The 13061-nt window shown below is 36.7% G+C and overlaps 1 protein-coding gene across 2 annotated transcripts in view; it reads right to left on the minus strand.

Annotated features, from left to right (window-relative positions):
* The window catches only part of CENPE (centromere protein E), a 45087-nt gene that overhangs the window by 19465 nt on the left and 12561 nt on the right, over window positions 1-13061 (minus strand). The window contains exons 17-30 of one of the 2 annotated variants that reach the window (XM_030492749.1): window positions 12871-13038; window positions 10686-10760; window positions 10308-10427; window positions 9820-9954; window positions 9031-9208; window positions 8414-8568; window positions 7103-7417; window positions 5754-6065; window positions 5396-5554; window positions 4322-4522; window positions 3107-3385; window positions 2848-2985; window positions 1755-1967; window positions 632-769 (exon numbers count right to left, since the gene is read on the minus strand). In XM_030492749.1, the coding sequence (XP_030348609.1) occupies window positions 632-769; window positions 1755-1967; window positions 2848-2985; window positions 3107-3385; window positions 4322-4522; window positions 5396-5554; window positions 5754-6065; window positions 7103-7417; window positions 8414-8568; window positions 9031-9208; window positions 9820-9954; window positions 10308-10427; window positions 10686-10760; window positions 12871-13038 (2586 nt within the window). The remainder of the gene's footprint in view (window positions 1-631; window positions 770-1754; window positions 1968-2847; window positions 2986-3106; window positions 3386-4321; window positions 4523-5395; window positions 5555-5753; window positions 6066-7102; window positions 7418-8413; window positions 8569-9030; window positions 9209-9819; window positions 9955-10307; window positions 10428-10685; window positions 10761-12870; window positions 13039-13061) is intronic. The other variant, XM_030492750.1, reaches the window with a different exon arrangement.

Below are 13061 nucleotides of genomic sequence, written 5' to 3' on the forward strand. Positions count from 1 at the left end.
GCTTTGCCAGGGAGGAGGGGAAGCCGGGAGGAAGCAGAGACAGGACACCTGACCCAAACTAGCCAAAGGGGTATTCCATACCATGACACGTCATGCCCAGTATATAAACCGGGGGGAGTTACCCGGAAGGCCCAGATCACTGCTCGGGTCGGGCTCGGTATCGGTCGGCGGGTGGTGAGCAATTGTATCCTCTCCCCTTGTTATTTCACTAATCATTATTATCACTGGTGGTAGCAGTAGTGGTTTTGTATTATACCTTAGTTGCGGGACTGCTCTTATCTCAACCCGTGGGAGTTACATTCTTCCGATTCTCCTCCCCATCCCTCCGGGAGCGGGAGGAGGAAGGAGGGGAGTGAGTGAGCGGCTGTGTGGTTCTGAGTTACCGGCTGGGCTCAAACCACGACAGGTGCCCATCTACTGGAGTGACCAACCAACTTCGTTATAAGGCCGAGAAATTGTGGATGCTATCTCTAAATACTAATAAAGGAAATCCCTTGCCCATGTTCATACTTGTTTAGCAACCATGAAAATCACATGCTGACAAAAAATTAAATAGGATTTGTCTTGAGCAAGAGGTTAGCACATAAGTAATAAAATATCAGAGACAGAACAGCTACTAAAAACTCCTCACCTTGCTTGTTAGGCAGTCCTCCACAATCTCTGACCGCCTCTGAAACTTTGACAAATGTTCCTCCCTTTCTTCAGCTTTGATCTTCTCATTGGTGAGGAGTTCTTGCTGCCACTTCAATTCTTTTTCAGTTTCAATAATCTGGAGTAAAAATAGAGCAACAAAAATAACATTAAAGTTATGAGGCAGCACATGAATCTACCTCTCACACATCAGGGCATTCATTATTTCATATGAGTCAAAACACTTGACACAAAAACCACCCTGCTTCAGTTTGAGTACAAGTTCTGTCCTTGAAAGCATCTCCTTCCACTAAGCAAAGCCTGCCAACCAGTTACGTGAACAATTTGTCCAATTGTGTAGTAGCGAGATGTAAAACTAAAATTAAAGATTTGATAATCTAAGTTTGCTGATGTTATTTTTTACATTAGTCAGTCTATACATACTTAAAAGATCGGTGGTTCTACCTGAGGTTTTCTAACATTCATCCAAAAGCTTTTATATTTCTTAAAATTATTTGCAGAGTTTCTCTTAGGGAAAAAGGTATTTACTAGACTTGCTTTTAACTTTAGAAATGATCATCTTAATTTTTGTTAACTACATAGCTGAATGAATTTTTCTGAATAGTGTCAACATAAGCATACCTTTCATGCAAATACTTGGAATACTGAAGTTAGTTCCTAATTTGCCAGGAAATAAGACATCAGGAAGGAGAAATAGGATCACTAATCAGTTTTTCTCTCTTCGATCCAGAATGAATTGAAGTGGTGGGAGAATCAAGCCCTTAGATATCAGTAAAGCTGGATTATCTTTACTATTTAGTGCTAAATCCAGAGTGACTGTAGGTGAAACAGGAATTTACGGGGTGTTTGTCCAGCAGGTGGCAGACAACTGTGCCTAAACCCACAGCGGCACAAAGACCAAAAGGAAGGGGATAGGGAGGGATTAAAAATCGGAGAGAGATTCTGAAGTCTAAATTGGATTAGTAAAGTAAATTTAGTATACTGCCGCTATGAACAAGTGAAGGAAAAGAAACAGATACCAAATAACAGAGGGTTTCACAACCGAACTAGAGTGGTACAACCTGCCTTTAAAATGTTATCCTATTAAGAGATTTTATACATACTCTCTCCTTGCTTTCGCAACAGTCAGCTTCTAACTGATCTCTTTCTGCTTTACAAGTCTCTACTATTTTCTGCAGCTCATCTTTCTCCTGATTGATTTTCTCAAGCTGCTGACAGAAATGTTCATTCATTGTTCTTTCAATTTGTTCTTTTTCTGCCTGTAGCTTGACATATTCAGAAGAAACACTGGTCAGGTGTCCAGTTACTTCGGTGAGCTGAAAGAACAAAGAAGAAACAGTATTAATATTTCTAATCACCTCTAGCATGGGTAGAAGTAAGTTGGCAGATAGAATGCTACTGGTTTGTTTTTCTTTCCTCCAAACTAATTTATTAAGTTTTGTTGTTTTAGCAATCGGGTTCTGATTTAAGAAGTGTTACTGGATCATATTTCACAAGCACTATCTGTACATATGGGCTATTTTAATTGGATTATTTTACCGAAGACCCCTCCATTAGTTTACTGCTATAGTAAACATAGGAAAACATAACAATTGTGCTGAAGTTAGTAAAATTTCAGTGTTTGTCTCACTTTTAACTGGTAGATAAAAGCAAACGTGTCTACATTATAATTCCATAAAATTACTCCATTGCTGTATCCACAGCAGATAGACATTAATGCTTGTTAAAAATCAAGCCTAACAGTTTCAGACATGAAAATAATAAGTAGATAAGAAATTTATAATACTGCAGCAAACTAAAGAATGAGCTAAACCGCCTTTTAGTTGCTCAAGTACCTTCAGAGTTACATAGTTAACACATTATTAGAATTTAAAGAGTTTTAAGACTTGGAAAATGCATTGAGGTCAAAAGACCAGTACTGATTCCAAACAGTATTCCATCTTTCAGCCCTAAGGCATGTTTAGTTATAAGTCAAAGGCTGTAGCTTGCAAGTCAAGCTGCATTTGATGATCTTTTCACTGCCTCTGTTTCTATAGAATTCTTTTGAGAAGCAGTACAGCACAGAGGGGTAAGAAGGGAAAAACTTTTGAGTTTCATTATTGCCTTTACCAAAACCTTAAAAACTGTGGTCTGTAGAGGACATGGGTTAACAATCCTGAGAGAATTTTAGTTTAACTTGATAAAACTGCATCTGACCTTCTGCTGGAGTTCATCAGTTGTTTCCTTCAACACCTCTTGCGCTTTCAAGAGTTGATTTTCTTTCTCTGAAAGACTTTCTTTCAAGTCCACAATAGAGTTTTGAGCACATCTCAATTCTTCCTGCATCTCCGAATTCTTTGGACACAACACAGTTAACAGTACATTAAATACATTAAAGCCAGAACAACACTTCCAAAATTTAAGACGGAAGTTTATTAAGGCTATCATCCTCAAAGAATAGGACTATTTGTCTTACCATACTAGTTGTCTGCTGTATAGTTTCTCTTAGCTGGTCACACTCCTTTTGGAGATTCTCTAGTTGCATTTTAAGATTATCTCTTTCTGATAGAATGCTCACTTCCTGACACTCATGCAGTTTTGGAATCAAATCTGTTCTCCCCATTTGTTCGGATTCGCTTGGACATTCATTGGTCTTTGCTTCCTCCATTTCACGCAGTTTCTTTTGTGCTTGGCTCAGCTCTTCTCTCAGAAGAAGCAATTCTTGCTCAATAGGTTTTTCTTGAATCTGTGGTATCTATTTTATAGAGAGATAGAAGTCAACATATTTGGGGAAGTAGCTGTAAGAGAAACATCTCTCACCTTTGACAGGTTGGTCATGTAAAACAAACAGAAGCAATGTTTGAGATTTGTAATTTATTTTTTTTTTCCAGAATAGTAAGATTTGCCTGAACTCAATGCACAATTCAAGTTTCTTGAACTAAGAGGCATGTAAAAGTACAGTTTGAAGTAAGAAATTCTGAAACAAGTTAACCAGAAATAGAATTTCACAGCCATAGTTTAAGCTTGGGGCAGGGGGGTGGGGGCAGAAGGGGAACACACAAGAAAACCCTCCAAACCCAAACCAAAAACCCCAACACCACCCCTCCACCCAAGCTACAGAGCCCTTATCACTTTTTCTAGTCTTAACAGTAGATAATGCTGCCAAGACAATTATTTTCTTGACTTTTGTCCGCTCCCCCATAAATACAAAAATACACACATACTTCACTTTTTTCAAAGTGTATTATGTACACACACACTTTATACACATACATCACATATGCAATCAGCACATCCAGTTACAGAAAAAGTGTTTGCTGCAGTATCCCTTTCACTACCAGGAAAACAGCCAGTTCTTGCTATGCTTTGGAAAAGCAGAACCACCCTTTCCAGGTGAGCAATTTTTAGCTTAACTACTTACAGAACTTTGTCTCTGTGCAGATCAACTCAGAATATCACCATCCTGTATCAAGCTAAAATTGAATTTACAAAAAAGCGTTTGTCTTTCTACTACTAGCTGTCCATACACAACAATATGAGTGGGATGCATTTCAAACAAACAATACTACTAGTGTTTAATGGTCTGCAGTCAAGTAGCAGGACCTTTTCCCTAGTTTTCTTTTGCAAGTTATTTTCACTCAAGATGAAGTCTAAGTAAGCATGCTTTCCATTACAGCCTTAGCATAATTACCAAAGTTTCTTCCCCTTCTTGTTTCAGATGTAAGCTGTCCAGTTTCTCACGCAATGAATTGTTCTCTTGTGTAAGGACAAGTATTTGTTCCTTTTGCACCTGAAGCTTATCACTTTCTCTATGGTTATTTACCAACTTTTCCTCAGCAAGCTGGTCTCTTTCTGATGTGATGATTTTTATTTCTTCCGTCATTTGCAATATCTACAAAAAATGTGCAAAGACAGTATTTCCATCAACTCAAAATCAAAATTAAATGCAAATATTTGGTACACTTTACTACATTATTTTTAATCACTGTAACCAAAACTCGAAAAACTCCAGGACTGAGTCTTTGGCATTTGTCAATTTGTTTTAAAAGCTAACCTTTCACCAGTCTCTTCTGCCATATTGGGCAGATTTTTATCTGGAAAAAGCCTGAGGGGAAGCAACCAAAGAAGAAACACCTATTGGATTATTTTTACGCATCTGTTCCAAAGCATGCAAATGCTGAATTTACAACCATTGACTTACTGGGCCTGGCAGCTGATATACTTCAAGAAAAACCTATTCTCACATACTACAGGTTCTCCTTCCAGAGAAACTGTGCTACTGAAGCAACTGTTAAACATACAATATTCTCAGCACCCTTCTTTGTCAGCTTTTGAACAAGCAGGCACCAAACCAGGTGGATCAGCCTTCTGCTATGTGTTGGGAACAGAGATGCCATTTACAACCATGTGTTACACTTCTCATTGGGACTGAGCGTTATAAACCATTAGCCTCATTCCTACTCTAAATAACCTTTATCTCTTTTTCCATTTATCATCTAATGCCACCACTCAGATTGACAAACAAGGGGCACACTAGTTAAGCAAAGGTTTATTAGAGTGTACATTACAGCTTGAAGCCCTATAGAAATTGATCAGCAACTGGTAAAGATTTAGATCAGACCGTACTACTTGCCTGTCCACTTCTCACCAAAGCCCTAGAAATTTTCTAGAGGACAAGCATAAGAGACTATAAGCAGACTAACTGGACTTGTTTTCAGTGTCTGAAAACACATGAAAGCATTTTTATTTTGACTTCATGTTTTACCTGTATTTCAAGTTCTTTAATGGTTTTCCCTAGCGTCTCTTCAACACTCAGAATTTGGGATTGTTTTTCAGAAATATTTTTTTCCAGATTCTTGACAGTGTCCTGAGATTGCTTGAGAACACTCTGTGTATTTCTCAGTTCTTCCTGTGCTAGAATGTTCTTTAAGAATAAAATAAAAAAATCCAGAAAAGAAAAAAAATGAAATATTTTTCAACATTAGTAAGCACACTGATTAAAAAACCCCAACCAAACAGCAAACCACACAAAAACTTACTCCCTGACATGTTTCAGTATAGTTTATACTTGTTCTTACACTCTTAACTCATATGGCCAATTTCTATAAAGGCAGAATTCCTACCATTGAAACAGTGTCCTTGATATCCTCTTTGAGTTGGTGTGTCTCAGCTTGGAGAGACTCCTCTTTTTGCTTCAGGTCATCTCTTTCCTGGGTTAGCATTTTTATTTCTTCCTGACATTCAGTAAGCTGCTGAAGAACTGCCTGGATCTCTGAATCCTTGGCTTCCAGTTTCAACTCCATAATCTTTTCTTGCTTTTTTAATTGCTCCATTTCATTCAACTTCTGCTGAGTCTGAATAAAATCTTCTCTTACCTCAAGAAGTTGTTTGTGCTCTGCTGTCTTTTCTTCCAGTTCTTTCACTTTGCTAGAGAGCTTTAGTTTGCAAAGGAAGAGGCAATATAGAATCATAGAATAGTTAGGGTTGGAAAGGACCTTAAGATCATCCAGTTCCAACCCCCCTGCCATGAGCAGGGACACCTCGCACTAAACCATGTCACCCAAGACTCCATCCAAACTGGCCTTGAACGCTGCCAGGGATGGAGCATTTACAACTTCCTTGGGCATATATACTTTCATTGTAACGCAGTGCAATATATTTTCATTGTAATGCAAAACTGCATAATGTGTATATGTTCTCACAGAACCTTATATTATCACAGAAAGGGTGAGAGATGCTAGCTTTCAACAGGAGAATAGGAAGTTCATAATTTAACTTTTAAGTCACTGCTTATATTCTTTCCCACATTAAATAAAGAAAAACCACATAAACAAATGCTTAACAATGGAAGTCTTACTAAAACACTACCACACATGAAGTAGCATAGCTTAGGAATTATCAAATCCATAGCTGGAATATGACAGCCATATCAGTGCCAAAGCCTTGTCAAAATATGCATCCTGTTTTTATATACAGTTGCCTTTTTTCCTTAAAGTTTTGGGTTTGTTTTGTTCCCCCTCCCCCTCTTCCTAATTGCCAATTTATGCAATGATGTTCTTCAGTTTGTTTTGGCCTGTACTAAACAGACTCCAGTTCCTGATGAGGAACCTTTGTTTCTATGACTTTAGAGAGCCATAGCAGCGTATCTGAAAAAATATTTACATAATAAAGATATAACTTAAGAATGGGAAAAGAAGAATTAGAAGGTCAAATACAGAAGAACACATAACCTGGAGCAACATATATTTTTCTTTGCCTAGGAAGAAAGAGACCACTGAGCTGCATAATCCTGCAACCTTATATACCAGGCATAGAGTAAGTAATACCCACTCATGCTAGAGTAATTTAAATTCTAGTGTTATTTATAGCTTCAAGACTACTTCTCCAAAGGTTTGAGTTTGTGGGGTTTTTTTAATACTATTAACAGATTCCTCATGTCTTAATCTGTAAAAGAGAGCAAGGTGACACTGACCTCTAACTTCACGTCATCCAAAATTGCTTTAGACTCTTGAGCTTCTTTAGATAGAGTATCTATTTGGAGCTTCATGTGTTTATTGTTTTCTGATGCAGCTATGTATTTTTGCTCTAGTTCTTCATGGAGCTGTTTAAGTGCTACATATTCCTGATCAGACTTTACATATTTAAGTTGTGCAGTTGCTAGATCATCTTTTGATTTTCCAATTTCTTCAGTCATATGTTTAAGTCTACTTTCATTATCAGCTACTTCGGAAAGCAGCTTTTCTCTTTCTGATTTTAATAAGCGTAGCTCCTCACATTTCTCAAGAATCTGCCAACAGAAAAGTAATATTAAATAGCATTTTCTAAATCAGTATTTGTCATAGCTGTGTAATAAAAACCATGTACATGTGCAGATATAGGAAATAAAGCACAGGCAAACATACAGTACAGTATATTGGGTTTTGCTTTACTGGAAGGGAGCTACCTAGCAAACAGTCCTTCAAAGAGAAGCAAGACAGATAAGTCCCTGCCAAAGCCTTGAAATCTCTCCTCCAACTCTTTAGGTGTTCTTTAAGTACTTTTCCTGTGTTTGAGCTAGGTTTGGACTGATACTCCTGGCTGAATAATCAGATGTATTAATACTTCATGAACTCTGTATCATGAAGAAAGTTATTAACATGTAATTAAGCTTTGTTTAACAGTGGAACTAGAATGCAAAGCATTCATGAATTTGTGAGATCACTTGCCCTGGATAATTTTCATTGCACATACTTAGTAGCAGGTATTTAAGGATAAAGAAACTTAATGGGTTTGTTTGCAAACACTTTCTAAAACACATTTATACCAAACTTGACCTACTAAGCCCTGACCCGCCAGCAAACAGCAAAGTTTCCTTAAAAGTTTTCCAGGATTTGCAAATGAAGTCACTTGCTTCTCAGGCAGCATTTCTACCAAGAACTCGTGAAATTTTCCCTTTGCCCAATTAGACAAAAGGCAAGTTTTAGAACAGGAAACCAGGATCAAACACCATTATACATATACACAGTCATCAATGGTAACCGTGGTAAGTAGGCAGGAAAATGCTGGACTAGAAATTCCTGATTATAGTAGACTCTGTGACTAAACATGTGATCTTAAATTTATTCCTAGCTGCAAATATTAAATACCCAAGGAACAATAATTTAGTCAGCTTTGTTGCAAAATCTCAGTCATTTGATTCAAGACAACTTTTTGCTTTAAATCTTCATATCCAGTAGGCCTCCACTAATATGTTACCAGTCAGGTACACTATAGAAACAAGGAAAAAGATTGTTTGTTTGTTTACCTCTTTCTGCTGTATCTCAACAGTATTTGGTAGAGACTGAAATTCTGATAGCTCATTTACTTGTTTTTGTAAAAGTGCATTCTCTTTCAATGCTTTTTCTAGTTCTCCTTTTAAGTCAGCTGCCTTTTTTTCCAGCTCCTCAAGGGAGCACAGATCTAGAGAATTAATAAGTTTAGATTAATAAGGGAGTGCAAGAGAAGCACAGCATGTTTAAAAGTAAACAGAAATTTCATAATGCATTCTGGACATCATATCAGTATAATTCTAGAAAAGTCTGTTGTACATTGGCCAGCAATTAACAGATGAAACTACTGCTCTGTATTCAGTCATCATTGGTTAGGTTGTCATCCAGTCTGTTTCAGATTTTCCCTGACAACCTTTATTACCTTGACTGTCTTTATGCAAAATAAAAAACATTAAGTTGCTGGTTTCCAACTAGTTCAAGAACGTGCTAAAGCAGTTACTATGTGCCAGCAATACCAGATACTCTAATATTTTCATACTGACAGAAGCTCCAAGTATTTGAAAAGACAAGCTGAAGTCTTCTCTATTCCCCTACCATTACAGGAAAAACGGAAGAGAGGGGAGAGGAATAAAAGCACCACCTGAGACAGTACCTTTTGGAACTTTACCCTCCATCAACAAAGTTAGCCTGGTGTTTTCTTGAAATACAGACTGCAACTCTTTCTGCAAGTCAGCTTGCATTTTTTTGTAGCTGGCTTTTCCTGCTTCTATTTGGCTTTGATAGACTTCAACATCCTTCTGCATTTGCTTGTAATTCTTTGAAAGTTCATTCTTCAGGAAAACAAAAAAACACATGCAATTTGTACACAAAATGAAAGCCTACGTATTCAACATTGAAATAATGCATCTGTCACATTTCCTGTTGTCACCCTGAACGACTCTGGCCTTGACAATTATGGCAGAATAAGCCACGATTTAACAACTGCATTCCTGTCAGTCATATAAACAAAACACACCTTACTTTAGAGGTCATGGCCATAACTATGTCTACCATTTTGTCTTTACTCCCTCAAAGCAAGCTTTGAAGTCCCACTTCTCAGAGTTCATATTTCTTTTTTTATTCTCTGGCAAAATTAGATTTGAAGTCTTATGTCCCAGTAACTCATCCCTGAAGACTGTTCATTTGTACTCTCCCTCGGTAAACCAAAAACTAACCACCTGCTCCTGTGGAAGAGGCCTGTATTTTCTTTTTATCTTTCTCCTGAAGACCCATTTTCCATGAATTCTGTAATAAAAATATTACTTGAAACATGAGTCCTTCGCTTTCTCTAAATACTCTATAACATTTGGTCTTTATTGATTGCCTTCTTTACTAATCTGGGAGCAGACAGGCCGCTAACAGCATTTTGTACAGCTATAAATGCCGTTTAAGTAGTACTTGCCATCTTTTCCTTCAGCTCCAAGTTTTCAGTTCTGAGAAAAGCAGATTCCTTTTTGGCATCCAAGGCTATGTTTTCACTATCTAAGAGAGATTTATTCAGCTGCTGAATTTCCTCAATTAGCTTATCAGAATCTCTCTGAAAAACACAGATAAACACTCAGACATTAAAAAAATATATAGACATAATAAAGCAAATGTGTTCATTATAATGAATTTAAAATGTAAATTTGGGCTTAGAAAACTTGGGAAGTTTACTCTAAAAGAAACAGTAGTAGGCTCATGTGAGAGATGGGATAAAGAGCAGAATTTCCCATAGAAATTTCACCAGAATACAGCTGTATGATACTGCAGTAATTATTATTTTCAGCTTTGTAGAAAGTCTTCCTAATGTGTAGGCAAGCAGGTTTCAATTATACCAACTTACACCCCAAATTAACCCACCTCCAACAAAACCAAAACCACCTCTCAACCCAGAAAACTTAAGTTTACCACTGAAAAAGATGTGTCCTTTTCTGCTCCTGCTTTTTGTAATTCTTCCACACGTTTTTGTAATGCGTTTATTTTGTTCTCTTTCTCTTTCAGCAGTTCCAATTTGGACTTCATTTCTGCCTAAAAGTTGGAGAAAAAGAAAAGGAGAAGGAAGATTCTAGTGCCCAGGTTGGTTTTTCAGGCAAGAATTTAACAAAAGACTGCTTTGTACATAGTAAACATTCATGGGTTTTAGACATATCCCCCATATAGCTGCTACGACTAACCAGAGCCCACCGATTCCTAGGTTGTCCTCAGCAGACACAGTATTTAAAAGATAAACAAACCAAGCACATTCCATACAAGTCTTATTGCATGTAAATTCATGGACAGGCTCACCTCAAGTTCCTCATTGTACACTTCAGCATTTGAAACTAGACTCTTTAATGTGGTAATTTCATGCATTAGTTGTATCTGTGGAGCAAATGGAAGCAAAATTGCAGAGAATGTTAGTAAGCACCCACACCATTAGTTTTAGATGCCAACACCACGAAAATAAGCAAGGTCTGTCTTGTGCCTTCTTTTCTATTAGTAGGCAAACAATATATACACACGCATATTTAAAGAGCTACAAAGCAAGTTGCTACATATTCTTTCAAACAGATAGACAAGATGCAAAGCTCTGTTTTAGCTTCCCAGTAATTAAAAAGGATTCAAGTGCATTTTAATCTGCAACAGCTTGAGAAGCAAGAGCAATGTGATCAAAGCAATTAATGTAGAAATTGTAGATACAACACTTCAAATTCTAGTAACGTTAAGCAGCTTTTTATACCCCAGTACACTTATTAATGATTTAATCTATTCGCTAACAAGAATGAGCAGGTGCCAAAACTGAGGTAAAGCAAGCCACAAAAACATTCAGTGGCATCCTCTGAAAGGAGGCACAAACAGAAGACTGCATAGAAAAGCATGTGCAATATTGAAGAACTGCTTTCTGTTGGTCTTTGTTAGACGAGCTCTACAATAAGCACTCATCTACAAGTCACAAGCACAGGCAAGGTGAAAATGCAATCTGTAATTTTAAGATCAGTGAAAAGCTTTAAAACAAGCACACTCCTGTGAGTATTTTTATGTAGTTCAGAATATAGTGAGAAGAAAACCCAATCTGTAATCTTGAAGTCAGAGGATTGTTTTAGAAGATATGGTACGATACTGCTGTCAGAAGTCAATGTCAGAATCATAATTTACCTGTATGTATCTGTGGTGATTTAAATTGATGGATTTCAACTAATGTTTTCAGTGAAATATGTGACCTTTCAGTATTGCTGTAATTAATCTGCTACATGGGTATCAACAAGTGTTTAACAAATCTTTGCAAATAAGAAAGATAACACAATTAGTCTACTATACAAAGGGTCTTCTAAAAAGAATCTTAAATACAAGCTAGATCAAAAAAATCTGTTATGGATCCATTTTTGTTTAAGATCCATGAATATCTGTAGGAACATAATGGAAGTTAGAGGTGATCTTGTTAGATTGTAGCCTGAGGCAACAGTGCAAACGGATGTAACTTCAGCTTCAACCTTAGTTTCATATTCAGAGGATATTAAACAGACTTGTATGTACTCGTAATCTGCAGAGAAGGCATCAGGAAAGAAATGGATTAATATATCCATGCCTCAATATCTCAAGCTGGTTTGACAGTTTTGTTGGGTTGGGTTTTTAGTGTGCGTGTTTCTTTTTTGTTGTTGTTGGGTTTTTTGTTGTTTTGTTGTTTTGGTTTTTTGGTTGTTTTTTTTTTTTTTTTTTTGTTTGTGTTTTTTTTTTTTTTTTTGCTGTGACTTATTTCACAGTCTAGCCCTTGAGCAGCTAAAACTTAAAGAAAGACATTTTAGGTTACGGAATCAGAGCATAAAACATTTGGACAGACAACAAACATCTCCACTAAGAACACTAGAATGTGAAGAGAACTGAAAGCATTTCAGCATTTCCTATATCATAAGTTATCCACTAGGTAGCTTTACCTTCTCCGACTTCTTGGCAGAAAATTCACTGTTTCAATTTTCCACAGGCACTACTATTCACACTATTATTTTTGTTTTCCTTGCAAAATTAAACAATGTTAAGAGTCAATACTCACATAGTTCAAAGGATTACCAAAAGTCAGAGCTATCTTTGATTGTAAACCAAGATGTTTGGCACACAAAATGTGAAATACAGTTTAGCAACCATACTGTAACTTCAGACCAGTTCCAAAATGTATTTATATGCAGCAAAACTACTGTCTTAGAGAAATTGAGTGAAATTCATGTCATACATATGAAACTGATGGATATAATTTTCAAATTAAACACATTAGACAAATGTGTTTAAATCAGACTTCAGTGAGAAACTCTCCAAAAATTTAAGTCTAAATTTTACACTCTGAGTAAATACAGTTTAAGCCCTGGCTTTGTTTATTCTATTGCTGAATGTAGCTATTAACGCCATCTGTGAGTCAACATCCAGGATTATGTACACTGAATAAACTCTAGAAAACATTTGAGCACAGAGGAATTCTTACCTCTGTTTCAATGCACCTTACCTCATGAACTTTTAGTGTTTGGTTTTCCAGTGCTTCAAATTCATCCAATTCTACTTTTTCATTGAGTTTCTCCTTCAATTCATTTATTTCTGATTTCAACTGCTCATTTTCCAATACTAGGTTGTTAAAGTTTGCTTGCAGGACATTGATCTCATTTAAAGCAACATCCTGAAGAAACACAAGAAACTTTA

Source organism: Strigops habroptila, chromosome 7 (assembly GCF_004027225.2).
Source record: "Strigops habroptila isolate Jane chromosome 7, bStrHab1.2.pri, whole genome shotgun sequence".
Classification (NCBI taxonomy): Eukaryota; Metazoa; Chordata; class Aves; order Psittaciformes; family Psittacidae; genus Strigops; species Strigops habroptila.